This window comes from Theropithecus gelada, chromosome 3 (genome assembly GCF_003255815.1).
Source record: "Theropithecus gelada isolate Dixy chromosome 3, Tgel_1.0, whole genome shotgun sequence".
In the NCBI taxonomy this organism is placed as follows: Eukaryota; Metazoa; Chordata; class Mammalia; order Primates; family Cercopithecidae; genus Theropithecus; species Theropithecus gelada.
Genome location: NC_037670.1, coordinates 89,007,149 through 89,026,761, shown reverse-complemented (window position 1 = coordinate 89,026,761; position 19,613 = coordinate 89,007,149). Strand labels below are relative to the sequence as shown.

General features: G+C 37.3%; 1 protein-coding gene across 6 annotated transcripts in view; it reads left to right on the top strand.

The window, feature by feature from the left end:
- The window catches only part of STK31 (serine/threonine kinase 31), a 123,129-nt gene that overhangs the window by 102,933 nt on the left and 583 nt on the right, over positions 1-19,613 (top strand). For 5 of the 6 annotated variants that reach the window (XM_025378921.1, XM_025378917.1, XM_025378915.1 and 2 more), the window contains one exon: positions 9,950-10,018. The exons of the other annotated variant lie outside the window; for it this stretch is intronic. In XM_025378921.1, coding sequence (XP_025234706.1) covers positions 9,950-10,018 — 69 coding nt within the window. The remainder of the gene's footprint in view (positions 1-9,949; positions 10,019-19,613) is intronic. 6 annotated transcript variants of the gene reach the window in all.

The following is a 19,613-nucleotide window of genomic DNA, read 5'->3' as shown; positions in this document are numbered from 1 at the left end:
AAACCCCCATGACACACTGTTTACTCATGTGACAAACCTGCACATGTACCCCTTGAACCTAAGATAAACGTTGGAAGACAAAAAATAAAAAGCTTGTTTCATTTTGTACTGCTGTTTTACATAGAGAGTGCCTCTTTTTCCAAAGCCTTGAGTGTGACAAAACCTTATCTTTGTTGATCACATAAACAAAAATAATCTTCTTGTTAAAAAAACAAGAGTTAAGAGGGATTAAGTATTAAGAGAAGGAAGACTATTCTTATCAGCCCATGAGCCCGCAACATTTTTTATAAAGGCCGGATGGTCTCTGCTGCAAGTACTGAGTTCTGCTGCTACAGCATGAAAGCAGCCATAGACAGTATGTAAACAAATCAGTGTGGTTCTCTTCCAGTAGTACTTTATTTATGGATATTGAAATTTGAATTTCATGTAGTTTGCATGTGCATGAAATAGTATTGCTTCAATTTGCTATGAAACATTTAAAAATGTGAAAACCACCCTTGGCTTGCAGCTGTACAGAAACACGTAGTGGAATCAGTTTGGTGCAGAGGCCATAAAGTTTGCTGATCTCTGTTCTACCCAGTGTAATGAGGTCACAAAAAGAAATAAAAGTCATAGAGTTTGAAAATGAAGAAATAAAGCTGTCTTTATTTGCAGATGACATGCTTAATTATGTAGAAAATCTTTGAGAATGTACATAAAAGCTACTAGAACAAATGAGTTTAGAAAGATAGCAGTTTTAATTTCAATATAATTGTGTTTTTATATAGGCCACAAATAACAGGAAATTAAAATTTAAAAATCATTTACAAAAGTGTTAAAATATGGAATTTTTAGGGGTAAATTTAGCAAAAGATGTGCAAGAGTTGCACGCTATTAAAACTACAAAGCATTGTTCAGAGAACCTCAAGAATACATAAATAAATGTACAGATACACCATGCTCATGGACTAGAAGACATTGTATGGAGATCAGTTGTTCTCAGGTTGGTTTATAGATTTGATGCAATTTCAACAAATAGTAGATTTTGCTTATTTTTTCAGAAATTGACAATTAGATTTTACAATTAATATGAAAATGGAGAGGATCTGAGATATAGCCAAAACACATTTGAAAAAGAAAAAAATTGAAGGACCCAGACTACCTGATTTTATAACTTAATAGATTCTAGGAAATTAAGACAGTGTGGGCCTAGAGGGGTGGCTCATGACTGTAATCCCAGCACTTAGGGAGGCTGAGGCAGGAGGATTGCTTGAGGCCAGGAGTTCAAGACTAGCCTAGGCAACACAGTGAGAACCCTCTGTCTCTACAAAAAATAAAAATTAGCTGAGTGTAGTGGTGTGTCTGTGGTTCTAGCTACTTGGTAGGCTGAGGCAGAAGGATTGTTTGAGTCCAGGAGTTTAAGGCTGCAGTAAGCTATGACTGCTCCACTGTGCTCCAGCCTAGGCTACAGAGCAGGACCCTGTTTCTAAAAACAAAAGTGATACTTCTGTGAAGTTAGATGTCCAGATAAATGGAGCAGAATAGAGACAGTATAAATAGACTACACATACATGATAACTGACTTTTGACAAAGATACCAAGGCAATTCTCTGAGTGAAAGGAGACTCTTCAACAAAAATGATACAGGACAACTCATACCATATGTAGAGAATAAATTTTGATTCATTCCTTATACCATGCACAAAAATTAACTCAAAATGTATATCAGATCTAAATGTAAAACCTGAGTCTCTAAAACTTATAGAGGAAAACATAGGATAAAATATTATTTGACTTTCAACTTGGCAAAGATTTCTTAAGAGGACACAGAAAACATCAGCTCTAAAAGAAAAAAAATCATTTGGATTTCATCAAAATTGAAAACTTTGCTCTTCCAAAGACATTGTCACAAAAATGAAAGGCAAGTTACAGACTAGGAGAAAATATTTGAAAAACATACATCTGACAAAAATATTATATCCAGATTATCAAGAGCTCCTACGATTAATACTAAGAAGACTGCTCAGTTCAGAGATGGGCAAAATATTTAAACAGGCACTTTACCAAAGAAGGTGTCCACATGGCATGTAAGCGTGTGAAAGATGCTCTAAACACCATTTGTCATTGTCGTTAGGGAACTACAGATTAAAGCCAAAATGAGATACCACTATACTACTCACTATAATGACTAAAATTGAAAAGACCATACCAAGTGTTGCTTAGATGTGTTGTACCTAGAACTCACATATATTGCCCAAGAGAATGTAAAGGAAACAACCACTTTGAAAAATATTTGGCAGTTTGTTAAAAGGTTGAACATATTCCTACCCTATGACCCAGCAATTCCACTCCTAGATATTTAGCCAAGAGAAGTGAAAGCATATGTCCACACAAAGACTTGTATGTAAATATTGAAAGAATTTATGTGTAATAGATGAAAAGTAGAAACAACTCAAAGTCCATAAACAGATGAATTGAAAAACAATTTGCTATATATGTCTCTTATCCATTGGAATACTACTCAGGAATAAAATGATTGAACTATAAATATAACTCAGTAAGATAGATGAATCTTAGAATAATTCTGCCAAGAGAAAGAAGCCAGATGATATGGTTTGGCTGTGTCTCCACCCAAATCTCACATTGAATTGTAATCCCCACATTTCAAGGGTGGGGTCAGGTGGGGATAATTGAATCATGGGGGCAGTTTCCCCCATGTGGTTCTCGTGGTAGTGAGTAAGTCTCATAAGATCTGATGATTTTATAAGGGGCATTTTCTATTTTGCTCGGCACTTCTCCTTGCTGCTGCCACGTGAAGAAGGATGTGTTTACTTCCCCTTCTGCCATGATTGTAAGTTTCCTGAGTACCCCCCAGCCATGCTGAACTGTGAGTCAATTAAACCTCTTTCCTTTATAAATTACCTGGTCTTGGGGATGTCTTTGTTAGCAGTGTGAGAATGGACCAATACAGTAAATTGGTACAGAGAGTGGGATGCTGCTGTAAAGATACCTGAAAATGTGGAAGCAACTTTGGAACTGGGTGATGGGCAGATGGAGAGCTCAGAAGAGGACAGGAAGATGTGGGAAAGTTTGGAACTTCCTAGAGACTTGTTGAATGGCTTTGAGCAAAATGCTGATAGTAATATGGCCAGTGAAGTCCAGGTTGAGGTGGTCTCAGCTGGAGATGAGGAACTTGTTGGAACTAGAATAAACATGACTCTTGATGTTTTAGCAAAGAGGCGCTGCTTTTTGCCCCTGCCCTAGAGATTTGTGAAACTTTGAACTTGAGAGAGATGATTTAGGGCATCTTGTGGAAGAAATTTCTAAGCAGCAAAGTGTTCAAGAGGTGACTTGGGTGCTTTTTTTTTTTGGAGACGGAGTTTCGCTCTGTCGCCCAGGCTGGAGTGCAGTGGCTGGATCTCAGCTCACTGCAAGCTCCGCTTCTCGGGTTTACACCATTCTCCTGCGTCAGCCTCCCGAGTAACTGGGACTGTAGGCGCTTGCCACCTCGCCTGGCTAGTTTTTTGTATTTTTTTAGTAGAGACGAGGTTTCACCGTGTTAACCAGGATGGTCTTGATCTCCTGACCTCGTGATCCGCCCGTCTCGGCCTCCCAAAGTGCTGGGATTACAGGCTTGAGCCACTGCGCCTGGCCTGACTTGGGTGCTTTTAAAAGCATTGTTTTATGTATTCACAAAGATATAGTTTGGAATTGGAACTTATGTTTAAAAGGGAAGCAGAGCATAGAAGGAAAATTTGCAACCTGATGATGCAATAGAAAAGAAAAACCCGTGTCTGGGGAGAAATTCAAGCTAGCTGCAGAAATCTGCATAAGTAACAAGTAGCTGAATGTTAATCACTAAGACAATGGGGAAAGCGTCTCCAGGGCATGTCAGAAACCTTTGTGGCAGCCCCTCCCATCACAGGCACAGAGGCCTAGGAAGAAAAAATGGTTTCACAGGCTGGGCCCAGGGTCCGCCGGCTGTGTGCAGCCTTGGGACCTGGTGCCCTGTGTCCCAGCTGCTCCATTTGTGGCTAAAAGGGGCCAAGGTACAGCTCAGGCCGTGGCTTTAGAAGGTGCAAGCCCCAAACCTTGGCAGCTTCCATGTGGTTTGAGCCTGAAGGTGCACAGAAGTCAAGAATGGTGGTTTGAGAACTTCCACCTAGATTTCAGAGGATGTATGGAAATGCCTGGATGTCCAGGTAGAAGTTTTCTGCATGGGTGGAGCCCTTAGGAGAGCTTCTGCCAAGACAGTGTAAAAGGGAAATGTGGGGTCGGAGCTCCCACACAGAGCCCCCACTGGTGCACTGCCTAGTGGAGCTGTGAGAAGAGGGCCACAGTCCTCCAGACCCCAGAAGGTTAGATGCACTGGCAGATTGCACAGTGTGCCCAGAGAAGCCACAGACACTCAGTGCCAGCCCGTGAAAGCAGCTGGAAGCAGGACTGTACCCTGCAAAGCCACAGGGGCAGAGCTGCCCAAAGCCATGGGAGCCCACCTCTTGCATCAGTGTGACCTGGAGGTGCGACATGGAGTCAAAGGAGATCATTTTGGAGCTTTAAGATTTGACTGCCCTGCTGGATTTTGAACTTGCCTAGGGCCTGTAGCCCCTTTGTTTTGGCCAGTTTCTCCCATTTGGAACAAGTGTATTTACCCAATGCCTGTACCCCCATTGCATTGAGGAAGTAACTAACTTGCTGTCGATTTTACAGGCTCATAGGCAGAAGGGATTTGCTTTATTTCAGATGAGACTTTGGATGGTGGACTTCTGAGTTAATGCTTAAATGAGTAAAGACTTTGGGGGACTGTTGGGAAGGCATGATTGGTTTTGAAACGTGAAGACATGAGATTTGGGAAGGGCCAGGGGTGGAATGATATGGTTTAGCTGTGTCCCCACCCAAATCTCACCTTGAATTTTAATAATTCCTGTGTGTCAAGGGCAGGCCCAAGTGGAGATATTTGAATTATAGGGTGGTTCCCCCATACTATTCTTATGACTTTAGCCCTATACCTGCATGTATATTTAAAGTTGTCTGGTTTCATAGAACCAGCACCCTCATGGAAATAAACTGGCATGATTTTCATCAGTGCTTCAGTAATCTGTTTATTCTTTATATCAGAAGGGTGAAAGTAAACGTATCAAGTATTTTTTTGTTTCTGGGAGGACTCATAAGATATCCCATAAGTGTGGTAATAGCAGTTTTTATTCCACCTATTTCCTTTTAAAATGACAGTAAAGAGCTCCGTGAGTAAATCTATTGTCTGATTTTCTACTCTTACATATTGTTGATTAAGTTCTTTTAAAAACTTTATTTTTAAATTAACCTGTACAATGGACTTTTTTTTGGTATACATTCTATGAATTTTAACACACCTGTAGATTAGTGTAATCACCACCACCACAGTCACGATGCAGAACAGTTCCATAACCCAGAAAATTCCTGTGTGCCATCCCTTTGTAGTCACAACCTTCTCCCAATCCTTAAACGCTGGCAACCACTGATCTTTTATCACCGTGTTTTGTGCTTTTAAGAATGTCTCACACATAACAGTATGAACCTTAAATGTAAGTGGGCTAAATGCCCCAATTAAAAGACACAGACTGGCAAATTGGATAAAGAATCAAGACCCATCAGTGTGCTGTATTTAGGAGAACAATCTCACATACAAAGACATACATAGGCTCAAAATAAAGAGATGGAAGAATATTTACTAAGACAATGGAAAACAAAAGCAGGGGTTGCAATCCTAGTCTCTGATAAAACAGAATTTTAACCAACAAAGACCAAAAAAGTCAAAGAAGGGCATTACATAATGGAAAAGGGATCAATGCAACAAGAAGAGCTAACTATCCTAAATATATTTGCACCCAATACAGGAGTACCAAGATTTATAAAACAAGTTCTTAGAGACCTACAAAGAGACTTAGACTCCCACACAATAACGGTGGGAGATTTTAACAGCCTACTGTCAATATTAGACAGATCAACGAGACAGAAAATTAACAAGGATATTCAGGACTTGACCTCAGCTCTGGACCAAGCGTACATAATAGACACCTACAGAACTCTCCACCCCAAGTCAACAGCATATACATTGTTTTCGGCACCACGTCACACTTATTTTAAAATTGGCCACATTATTGGAAATAAAACACTCCTCAGCAAATGCAAAAGAATGGAAATCTCAGCAGTCTCTCAGACCACAGTGCAGTCAAATTAGAACTCAGGATTAAGAAACTCACTCAAAATTGCACAACTACATGGAAACTGAACAACCTGCTCCTGAATGACTACTGGGTACATAACGAAATGAAGGCAGAAACAAATAAATTCTTTGAAACTAATAAGAACAAAGACACAAGGTACCAGAATCCCTGGGACACAGCTAAAGCAGTGTTTAGAGGGAAATTTATAGCACTAAATGCCCGCAGGAGAAAGCGGGAAAGATCTAAAATCGACACCCTAACATCACAATTACAAGAGCTACAGAAGCTACAGCAAACAGATTCAAAAGCTAGCAGAAGACAAGAAATAACTAAGATCAGGGCAGAACTGCAGGAGATAAGAGACATGAAAAACCCTTTAAAAAATCAATGAATCCAGGAGCTGGTTTTTTGAAAAGATTGACAAAATAGGTAGACCACTAGCCAGACTAATAAAGAATAAAAGAGAGAAGAATCAAATAGACACAATAAAAAATGATAAAGGGGATATCACCACTGTCCCGCAGAAATCCAAGCTACCATCAGAGAATACAATAAACACCTCTATGCAAATAAACTAGAAAATCTAGAAGAAATGGAAAAATTCCTGGACACGTACACCCTCCCAAGACTAAATAAGAATTCAAATCTCCGAATAGACCAATAATGTGTTCTGAAATTGAGGCAGTAATTAATAGCCTACCAACCAAAAACAGTCCAGGACCAGACAGATACACAGGCAAATTCTGCCAGATGTACAAAGAGGAGCTAGTACCATTACCATTCTTTCTGAAACTATTCCAGAGGGACTCCTCCCTAACTCATTTTATGAGGCTGGCATCATCCTGGTACCAAAACCTGGCAGAGATACTACAAAAAAGGGAAATTTCAGGCTAATCTGATGAACATTGATACAAAAATTCTCAATAAAATACTGGCAAACTGAATTCAGCAGGACATCAAAAAGCTTATCCACCATGATCAAGTCGGCTTCATCCCTGGGATGCAAGGTTGGTTCAACATAAACAAATCAGTAAACATAATGCATCACATAAACAGAATCAGTGACAAAAACCACATGATTATCTCAATAGATGCAGAAAAAGTCTTTGATAAAATTCACCACCCTTTATGCTAAAAACTCTGAATAAACTAGGTATTGATGGAAAGTCTCTCAAAATATTAAGAGCTATTTATGACAAACCTACAGTGAATATCATACTGAATGGGCAAAAACTAGAAGCATTCCCTTTGAAAACTGGCAGAAGACAAGGATGCCCTCTTTCACACTCCTATTTAACATAGTATTGGAAGTTCTGGTCAGGGGAATCAAGCAAGGGAAAGAAAGTGTATTCAAATAGGAAGAGAGGAAGTCAAAGTCTGTCTATGTGCAGATTACATGAATGTATATTTAGAAAACTGTATCATTTCAGCATAAAATCTACTTTAGCTGATAAGCAACTTCAGCAAAGTCTCAGCATACAAAATCAACGTGCAGAACTCACAAGCATTCCTATACACCAATAATAAAGAGCCAAATCATGAGGGAACTCCCATTCACAATTGCTTATCCCATTCACAATTGCTACAAAGAGAATAAAATGCCTAGGAATACAGCTAACAAGGGATGTGAAGGACCTCTTCAAGAAGAACTACAAACCACTGCTCAAGGAAGTAAGAGAGGATACAAATAAATGGAAATGTTCCTTTTTGTTTTTAGCCTGTTTTCTCTCTGATCAGGCTGAGTAAATTGTGTTGAACTATTCTGAAGTTCACTGATTTTGTCTTCTGTCATCTCTGTACTTTTCAATTTATTCCATCCAGTTTTAAGATTTTGGTTATTGTACTTTGTAGTTCCCTAACTTTTAATGCGATTCTTTTAAATAATTTTTTTCTTTGCTGAGATTTCTTTTTATTTACCTTAGAGAAATTATAATTGCTTGTTGAAGCATTTTATGACCATTGCTTCAAAGTTCTTGTCAGGTAATTATGTGATTCATCTTGGTGTTGATTGCAGTTTCTCACTGAAGTTGTGGTTTTCCTGGTACTTTGTATAACAAATGATTTTTAATTTTATCCTGGACATTTTTGATATTATTTTAGTAGATTCTGAGTCCTCCTGAAAATTTTATTTTAGCAGGCAGTCACCTTGTTTAGGTTTAAACAGAGGTCCTGGACTACTTTTTGAACTGTGGTTTTAACGACAATCTAATTTTTAGAAACTTTTCAGTTATATTTTGATCTGCTTGAGTTGTTGCATACTGTTGGGCCTCCCGTGGTCCCTGCTGATGGTATTTGAAAGAATGAAAGGGAGTTTTCAAGACTGAGCTGCCTAGTGCTTCTAAATATGGGAATGGAGACTCTGGTCTATGGGATGAAGCTTCTTGAGCTGGGTGCTAGTTGTGGCAGGATCTCTCCTTTCCTATGACAGATGCAGAATACCTCCAGAACCATCCCTTGTTAATGGTGGGATCCCCCTACTTATGGGCATCGGAGTGTATTTACTGGACCAGCTGCTTGTGGTGTGGTTTCCCTTTGTTGGTTCCTGTGGCCTCGTTGGTGTCTCAGGTGGTGCTGCTGCTGAGGATGGTGAATGCTTCCCCTGGCTGCTTATTGACAGTGAGGTTTCCAGTTGAACCTTCTTGCTGTTTCTCCTGGCCTCACCTGGTGGTATTGATGGCAATCCTATTAAGTTCAAGAGAGGAATGAATCTACCTGGGCTGCTTTCTGTTGCAGGCTTAGGAGTTGGGAAACATCAGATCTGGATCACTTTTTTTTTTTTTTTTCAGTTGGGAGGGTTATAAGACAACCTGTTACTATGTTGTTCCTCTAATCCTGGGGTCTTCAACTAGTTTTTCTTCCTTTTCTAAACCGTTCAATGTTTTCCTTTGGTTATATTTTCTGGTATTTTCAGGTTTTATAATTGTAATTAATGGAGAGGAACAGGAAGAGACCAAAAGCTCTTCTGCTCATTTTTTAATTGCAATGGGTGGAACTTATTTGGATTTGGATTTAAATAAACTAAAAAGGCAAACTCATTTGATACGAGATTACTCAAATTTTGAAAGCTAGGTATTTTGTATAAAAGTATTTTTCTTATGATATGATTGTGTAAAAATAAGATTGTCTCTTAGAGATATGTACTAACATGTTTATAGGTGAAATTATGACATGCATAGGATTTGCCTCAAAGATAATATATATGGATTTGTTCATAGGGTAAGAGTAGTCATTGGCTGATGGTTGTTAGGGCTAGGGGATGAATATGTGGGACTCAGTACCTTTGTGTATGTGAAAAATTCTCCATGTTTTTAAGTTAAATTTAATTAATTTATTTCTTGCATCCCTCTTATCTCTGAAGCTTTTTTTAAAGTTTAGCTTATATTTCTCGAACACAGGTTAGATATTATGGTAGAAAGAAACTTGCCTGATTTATTTTCTTTGTACCTAATTTTTGAGTATTGGTGAGGCTAACATGATATATAGGCTACCAGGCTTTAACACATTTTCTTATAAGGTGAAGAAATATTAAAGTGTTCATAGTGTGTACATCACCTCTGATCGGTACTTTAGGAGCCCCAGCAACCATTTGGTTGCTTGTGAACAGGTAGTTACAATGAAAGTGCTTTTACCCGTAAGAGAGTTAATGTGCTTTCTTTAAGTGAACTCTTTTCTAGTCACCAGGATCTGAAGTTCCAGAGTTAACTCTTCTATAGATCAGTATATTAATACATAGGACATTTATTCATTCTTACTTTCTTTCACAGCTTTCTGTTCAAAATCAGGAGTTTGAGATAAATAAAGATGGAATCCCGAAAGTGGATCAGTTTCATTTGGTATGTGACCTTTTTGACATTTACTGGTTTGAAACACATGCAGTAATATAAACTTAGATATCTGACTGAAAGTGTCCTCCAGTTTTTCTGAAAATCCAAATTAACATTTGCAATAAATGAAGTATTGGAAAAAATTCAGGTGCCCTACTTACACCACTTAATTACTACACCAGTGTTACTCTGCTGGGTTGTATGTTTGTCACACAGATTATATAAATAATCTAACAATTAGGGCAGAATATTATTTACCATGTGTTTCAAGATCATATTAGAGTAAAATTAAATGTTTTATTGTAACTTAGTTTTTTATAAGTACCTAACTGTATCTTTGTCATTCACATATGTATTCAGCCAGCATATTTTGAGTAGCTATTTCTGTGACAGGAATTGAACCAGGTCCTAGGATTACAAGGATTGTGGCGTTGAGAATGAAATTAATAATTTAGAAATGTGAACAAGTAAATAATTAACATCTATAAGTTGAGTAATTAGCAAGTACTTTGGGGGTACTCCATTTACCCTGATTTTATTTTTACACATTATATGCTTGTATTAAAATATCTCATGTACTTCATAGTGTACCCATAAAGATTAAAAAAAATGAAGCCCCTAAAAAAAGTACTTTGGGGGAAGCTGAATTTTAATTCTGCAAAGAAAGGGGCAATTCAGTATGACTAGATATAAAGAGGATAAATATGACAGCAGATGAGTCTGTAAGAGTATAATGATCAGGCTCTGGAAGTTCTTATGCTATTTTGAGTTAGGATTACAATGAAAGAATACATATAATTTTGTTAAACTCAGTAGTTCCTTAACTTATTTGACTACAGAAATATTGTACAATACCTTCTAGTGTCCCATGAAATCATTTTAAAAAAACACATCTTAGAAGTGATATTAAGGAGCTTTGCCACACTTCTTGGGTAGTAGTAAAAAGCATTCCAGACAACTTTTGTGGGATTATAAAACTTTGTGTTACACTTCCTGATTATCTCTGTGGAAGGGGATAACAAAGAAGGTTGACTATGGTTTACAGTTTTGAAAAGGCTATGATAAAGATTTCTTGCTATTAGATAGAAAAATACCAGAAATGCTGCATTAGAGGTTACAGATTCACCAAAAGTGCACATCCAGAACCCTTGCTCTTTCAGGTTTGATAGAAAAATTACCTTGTACCAAGTTATCCTGAAATTTAGCTCAAACTTAAAACTTATATTACAGTTTTGTGAGTCAGGAATCTGGACACAGCTTATTTGGGATTTCTGCTTCAGTGAATTTAAGGTTGCAGTTAAGATGTTGGCTGGGCTATAGTCATCTTAAAGCTTGACTGGAGATGGCTATGCCTCTAACCTCACATGTTTGTTCGTAGGATTCTGTTTCTTTCAGTTTGTTAGAATGAGGACCTCAGTTCTTCTCTAGTTGTTGGCCAGAGGTTGCCCTCAATCCTTTGCCCTGTTTCCATCATGGCAGCATGTTTCATTGAAATGTATATGCAGAGAAGGCAGTGGACTCTGTTCACTAAGACAGAAGTGACAGTTTTTTATAACAAAATCGTAAAAGTGATATCCCATAGTTTTTGATAGTATTCTCTCTGTTAGAAGCAATTCTGTAGGTCCAAGAGGAAAGAATTATGTAAAGTTATGAATAACAGAAGATTGGGGTCCTGGGGCAATCTTAGAAGTCTGCCTACTCTAAGATGTAATCTGGCTGGGTGTGGTGGCTCACACCTGTAATCCCAGCATTTTGGGAGGCCGAGGTGGGCAGATCAACTGAGGTCAGGAGTTCAGAACCAGCCTGCCCAACATGGTAAAACCCTGTCTGTACTAAAAATACAAAAAAATTAGCTGGGCGTGGTGGCAGGTGCCTGTAGTCCCAGCTACTTGGGAATCTGAGGCAGGAGAATCACTTGAACCTGGGAGGCAGAGATTGCAGTGAGCTGAGATTGTGCCACTGCATTTCAGCCTGGGTGACAGAATGAGACTTTGTCTCAAAAAAATAAAAAATAAATAAAAATAATAATAATCTGCAAGTAATCATGCCTTGCTAGGCATGCTGCTAGGTATATGTATAATTGTATAATAAAAGTGAATGTAAATACACAGTCCCTGTTTAATATGGGTAGCTACTCATGGATTCAAGGATTGTGGCATTTAAAATGAAATTAATAATTTAGAAATTTGAACAAGCAAGATTTATAAATTGAGTAATAAGCAAGTTCAAATTATAAGAATCTTGACTTGTATAGTATCTGCTTCTGTGATCTGAGTCAGTTATTAGTGCTGGGAATGGGATTACCTTTATCTACATTTTGTGATCACACACAGCTGCAAAACAAGTCAAGGCTCTGTAGTCAGCACATTACAGATACCATACCACAAATGGAGAAGAATATAAATTCATGGAACCATGTAGTTGAGAGAGTTATTAGAGGATAATTAATACACCATTCCCATCCTTCAGAATCCCTCCAGTAATACCCCCAACAGATGGCCCTCAGCCTCTGCTGAAGTACAGTAATGCCGATTTTGGTAGTTTGTGTCTAAAAGTTGGTCTATTCCGTTTAAGTTATCTAGCTTGTTGGCATACAGTTGTACATATTTTCTTTATAATTCTTTTTATTTCTCTGAGTTCAGTAGTGTCCCATTTTTCATTTCAGATTGTAGCAGTTTCAGTCTTCTCTCTTTTTTTCTTGGTTAGTCCAAGTAAGTTTTATCCAGTTTGTACATTTTTTTAAAATACCTAGCTTTTGGTTTTATTGATTTTTCTCTCTTGTTTTTCTGTTGTCTATTTTCTTACTTTCTAATCTTTATTATTTCTGTCCTTCTGCTTGCTTTAGGTCTAGTTTACAACATATGTTATGCAGTTATCACACTGTATAAAATTAACAAATTGTAATATTGTATTTAAATTTCCCTAATTGTCTTAAATATATTTTTAAATGGTTGCTTTTTTCAAATTAGTATGTCAACAAGATCTACCTGTATTGAGTTAATATATCTCTTAATCTCTCTGAGCTATAAAGATCCCCCAGACTCTTTTTCTCCATGCCATGTATTGTGTGAAAAAAAAAAATTTCATTTTCCATACTTTGGAGCTGGCTGATTGCATCCTTATGGTATTATTTCATAGTTCTCTTTTCCCCAATTGAAAAAGGTGGTAGATACAGAGGTTAATTAAATTTGCATTCAGTTTTTACAGGCAGTATATTTTATGCATGATACTTTGCACATATAATTGTGTCATATGAGGGGGATTGTGGTGTTTGATTGTCACAGTAAGATTGATCAGTGTGTTCAGGCAGAAAATTTTATTTGTACAGGGGTATAGTTTTAGTTTTTCTGTTCCATTGGGTTGTTTATTCATGTTCCAGTGCTGCACTCATTTAACTAAAATAGGCTTTATAGTATCTTTTTAATACTTACAGGGCTTGTTCCTTCTTCACTGCTGTTTACAAAACAAAACAAAATAACAAAGTCTGAAGTCCCAGGCTGGAGTGCAGTGGCAGAGTTTCAGCTCACTGCAGCCTCTGCCTCCCAGGTTCAAGTGATTCTCGTGCCTCAGCCTCCCAAGTAACTGGTACTACAGTCATATGCCACCACGCCTGGCTAATTTTTGTATTTTTAGTAGAGATGGGGTTTCATCATTTTGGCCAGGCCTGTCTCAAACTCTTGACCTCAAGTGATCCACCTGCCTCAACCTCCCAAAGTTCTGGGATTACAAGTGTGAGCCACTGCACCCGGCCCTCATTGCTATTTTTTAAATCAGCTTTCATGGCTATTCTTGGTTGTCATTCTTCTAAAACATCTTTATAATTAACTTGTTTGGTCTCAAGGAAAAAAATTATATTTTTATTGGAATAATGTAAACTTTTTAAGTTAACTTAGGGAAAATTGACCCATTTGTTATGAGACTCATTTTTGTTGAAGACCATAATAAGACTTTTGTTCCTGATCTACTTTTGCGGTTTTCAGGAGCATGTGTTATTTTCCTCATTTGGATTTTGTAATATTTAATTGTTTGCACCTAGGGAAGGTAACTATCTTTAAATGTTCTTAAAAACATATTCTGTAGAGTACAGATGTTGGCATTCATTCATTTATCAAATATTTACTGAATGTCTGCTATATTCAGATACTGTGCTACTTTCTGGAGATGAAGTGACAAACTAAAATTTCAAACCTTGAGGATCTTAGAGTGTAATGTAGACACTAGCAGTAAACAGATGAATTTTTTTTTTTTTTTTTTTGAGGCAGTCTTGCTCAGTTGCTGAGGCTGGAATGCAGGGGCGTGATCTCAGCCACTGGAGCCTCTGCCTCCCAGGTTCAAGTAATTCTCCTGCCTCAGCCTCCTGAGTAGCTGGGATTACTGGCATCTGCCACCATGCCCAGCTAATTTTTGTATTTTTGGTAGAGACAGAGTTTTGCCATGTTGACCAGGCTGGTCTTAAACTCCTGGCCTCAATGATCCACCCATCTTGGCCTCCCAAAGTGCCTGCCCGGCCAGCAGTAAACAGATTATTTTTATTCAATGTGATATGTGCTTTGGTTGGAGTAACCATAAGAGGCAAATAAAAGGTATACCAAGATGTCTTCGCAGGTGGAAATAATGGAACAGCAACATTACAGGATTATTTACATGTTCTAATACAAATAATGTCCTTTGAAATAGAGGGATATAATAAATTCTGGCTCCCATAATGATGGTGATAATGATAGCGGCAGTAGAGGTGATCCTAGAGGGTGATCACTTAAAAACCAAAACCAGAAACAGCTGACTAGATGAAGAAGTTTACCCTTCCAGACAGAGAAGCTTCTGTGTGACATTTTAATAGTGTCAAATTCTGACCAGTATCCTGTTAAAAGAGGAAGAAAGGAAGTAATAAAATTTATTTGGTCTCATTTCACTTGTTTTTGAGAGATTTCAGCTATGATTTTTTTCCTTTTACATTTTTTCGCCGTAATTCAATTCCATTGTTTCAGTACTGGAGGCATTCCATTTTACTAAAAAAGTACAGTCATCCCTCTGTATACACAGGGGTTTGGTACAGATAAAATCCACCCATACCCATGTCCTGCAGTTGGCCCAGTGGAACCTATGCATATGAAAAATCAGCCCTTTGTATCTGTGGGTGTTGAGTCCTGAGAATACTGTGTTTTTGATCTGTTTGCTTGCAGATGTGGAAACTACAGATAGGGAGGGCTGACTGTACTTATTTATTTCATATTGATACATAATATTTGTACATATTTATGGGGTATATGTGATATTTTGTAATTTGTATGGAATGTGTTAATGACAAAGTCCGTATTTAGGATATCCATTATCTTGATTATTTATTATTTCTATGTTTTGGGAACATATCAAGTCCTCTCTTCTGGCTATTTTGAAATATTTAATACATAGTTAAATGGAGTCACCCTACTCTGCTATCAATCACTAGTATTTATTTCTTCTATCAACCTGGTTGTTTGTACCCATTAAACAACTCTCTTCATCCCCTTCCACGTCACCCACATTCTCTTAGTCTCTGGTATTAGTCATTCAACTCTACCTTATGAGATCAACTTTTATAGCTCCGACATATGAGTGACAATATTTGATATTTGTCTTTCTGTGCCTGGCTTAGTTCACTTTACAAAATGATTATTCCATCCTTGTTGCTGAAAATGACAGAATTTAATTCCTTTTTTATGGCTGAATAGTATTCCACATTTTCTTTATATTTCTTTAATAGTGTACCAGATTGTCTTTATCCATTTGTCCATTGATGGACACTTAGGTTTAAGTCCTTACCTTTGTAATTGTGAATAGTGCTGCAATAAACATTGAGGTGCAGGTTTCATATACTGATTTCCTTTTTATTTTGATAACTATCAAGTAGTGGGATTACTGGATTGTATGATAGTTCCATTTTTAGTTTTTTGAAAAATATTTATACTATTTTCCATCATGGCTATACTAATTTACATTTCCACTAACAATATATAACAGTTTCCTGTTCTCCACATCTTTGTGGAGATTTTTCAAAATAGTATTTTGGTATTTTTTGTCATTTTTTAAAATAGTGGCATTCTAGCTGATGTAAAATGATACCTCATTGTGGTTTTGATTTGCATTTCCCTGATGATTAGTGATATTGAGCATTTTTCATATACTTGTTGGTCATTTGTATGCTTTCTTTTGAGAAATGTCTATTTATGTCCTTTGCCTACTTTTTAATGGGATTGTTTTCCTTGCTGAGTTTCTTGTATATTCTGTATATTAGTCCTGTGTTGGATGGATAGTTTGCAAATATTTCCTTCCATTCAACAAATTGTTTCTTCACTCTGTTGATTATTTCCTTTGCTGTCCAGAAGCATTTTAGTTAAGTATAGTCCCATTTCTCTCTCTTTGTTTTTGTTGCCTGTGCTTTCGAGGTCTTAGCCATAAAAATCTGCCTAGACCAGTGTCATGAAGTGTTTCCCGTATGTTTTCTTCTAGTACTTTTATAGTCTTGGGTTTTACATTTAAGGCTTTAATCAATCTTGAATTGATTTTTGTATATGGTGAGAGGTGAGGGTCCACTGTTATTCTTTTGCATATGAATATCCAATTTTCCCAGCACCATTTATTGAAGTGGGTGTCTTTTCCCCAGTGTATGTTCTTGGTGCCTTTGTGAGAAATTGGTTGGCTGTAAATATGTGGCTTTATTTCTGGGTTTTCAATTCTATTCTATAGGTGCATGTATCTTTTTCTATACTAATAAAATGCTGTGTTGGGATTGAAAGATATTTTGAAGTCAGTGTGATGCCTTCAACTTTGTTCTTTTTGCTGATAATTGTTTTGACTATTTGTGCTCTTTTTTAGTTCTACATGAAATTTAGGATTTTTTTCTATTTATGTGAAAAATTACATTGCTATTTTGATAGGGATTGCTTTGAATCTGTAGATTTCTTTGGGTAGTATGGGCATTTTAACAATACCAATTCTTCTGATCCAAGAGCATGGAATGTCTTTCCATTTGTTAGCATCCTCTTCAGTTTCTTTCATCGGTGTTTTGTAGTTTTCTTTGGAGAGCTCTTCCACATCCCTGTTTAAATTTCTTCCTAGGTAATATATTTATTTTATAGCTACTGTAAATGGGATTACTTTCTTGATGTCCTTCTTAGCTAGTTTCTTATTGGTTTATAGAAATGCTACCGATTTTTACATGTTGATTCTATATCCTGCAGATTTACTAGATTAATCAGATCTAAGAGCTTTTTGGTGGAGTCTTTAGGTTTTTGTAGATAGCTAAGATAGCGTCATCTGCAAAGAGGGACAATTTGACTTGCTCTTTTTCAATTTATATTCCTTTTATTTTTCTTATCTGGTTGCTCTGACTAGAACTTCCAGGACTGTATTGAAGAGGAGTGGTGAAAGTGGAGATCCTTGTCTTGTTCCAGTTCTTTAGAGGAATGTTTTTCTTTTTCTTTCTTTTTCTTTTTTTGTTTTTTGTTTTTCATATTTTTGAGATGGAGTTTCATTCTTGTTGCCCAGATGGAGTGCAGTGGCACGGGCTTGGCTCACTGCAACCTCTGCCTCCTGGGTTCAAGCAATTCTCGTGCCTCAGCCTCCCAAGTAGCTGGGATTACAGGCACCCACCATGATGCCCGGCCTTTTTTTTTTTTTGTATTTTTTAGTAGAGATGAGGTTTCACCATGTTGGTCAGGCCGATCTCGAACTCCTGACCTCAGGTGATCTGCCCACCTCGGCCTCCCAAAGTGCTGGGATTACAGGCGTGAGCCATTGCGCTTCGCTAGAGGAATATTTTTCTTTTCCCTATTTAGTAATGATGTTAGCTGTGGCTTTATTTCACTTAGTTCTGCTTTCTTCTTTATTCTTTCTTTTCTACTAATGTGTATTAGGTCATTTATTTGAAATCTTACTCCTTTTTTGATACAAGAATTTATTGCTATAAAGTTTTCTTTTCACACTGCTTTTGCTGTATCTCATCGGTTTTGTTATGTTGTTTTGATTTTCAGTTGTTCTAAGATATTTTCTTATTCCCTCTTTAATTTCTTCCTTGAACAAGTGATTGTTCCAAGACATTTTCTGATTCCCTCTTTAATTTCTTCCTTGAACCAGTGGTCATTCAGCAGCATGTTGTTTAATTTCCATGTGTTTTTGTTGTTGTCATTGTTGTTGTTGTTATTTCTTTTTGAGATGGGGATCTCACTCTATTGCCCAGGCTGGAGTGCAGTGGCATGATCTCACTTCACTGCAACCTCTGCCTCCTGGGTAAAAGCAGTTCTCCTGCCTCAGCCTCCTGAGTAGCTGAAATTACAGGTGTCTGCCACCACACTCATCTAATGTTTGTATTTTTAGTAGAGATGAGAGTTTACCATGTTGGCCAGGCTGGTCTCAAACTCCTGACCTTAAGTGATCCACCCACCTCCACCTCCCAAAGTTTTGGGATTACAGGTGTGAGCCACTGTGCCTGGCCAATTTCCGTGCGTTTGTATAGTTTTCAGTTTCTCTTGTTGATTTTTAGTTTTCCATTGTGGTCTGAGATGAAACTGGATATGATTTTAATTTTAAAACATTTTTTGAGCTTTGTTTTGTGGCTTAAGATATGGTCTGTTCCTAGAGAATGTTCCATATGCTCATGAGAAGTATGTGTATTCTGTTGCTGTTGGGTAAAGTATTCTGTAAATATCTGTTAGGTTAATTTGGTTTTTAAGTGCAGTGTAAAATCAGTTTTTTTAAAAATTAATTTTCTCTCTAGATGATCTGTCTAGTGGTGAGAGTTGGGTGGAGTCTGTTTCTCCCTTTAGATCTAATAATATTTGATTTATGTATCTGGGTGCTCTGTTGTTGGATCCATGTGTATGTTTAGAATTGTTATATTATCTTGCTGAATTGATCTCTTTATTATTATATAATGACCTTCTTTGTCACTTTTTGCTCTTTTTGACTTAAAATCTGTCTTACCTGATACAAGTATAGCTACACTTGCTTGCTTTTGGTTTCCTTTTGTATGGAACATCTTTTGGCAGCATATAATTGGGTCATTAAAAAAATCCTTTCAACCAGTCTATATCTTTCAAGTGGAAAGTTTAACTGGTTTACATTCAAGGCTATTATTGATACATGCATGAGGGTTAATTTCTGTCATTGTATTAATTGATTCTGGTTGTTTTGTGTATCTTTTATTTCTTACTTTCTCTCTCATTCATTGTGGTTTCGTGGTTTTCTGTAGTGGTAACACTTGAATTCTTTCTCTTCTTTATTTGTGTGTTTGTTTTACCAGTGGAGTTTATATGTGTTTTGTAATGGTAGATATTGTTCTTTCACTTCCAAGTATACAACTCTCTTAGTAGAGACAAGGTTTCACCATGTTGGCCAGGCTAGTCTTGAACTCCTGACCTTAGGTGATTCCCCCCACCATGGCCTCCCAAAGTGCTGAGATTACAGGCATAAGCCACTGTGCCCAGCCAGATGATCTATTTAAAGTGTGATTATCAGCTCATTATTTTGGTGTTTTTTTTGTTGAGGGGAGTACCACATACCTTGTCAGTCATCTTGAAGCGCCTCCTTCCTGACTACATTTATTGAAAAAATAAATCCACTTATT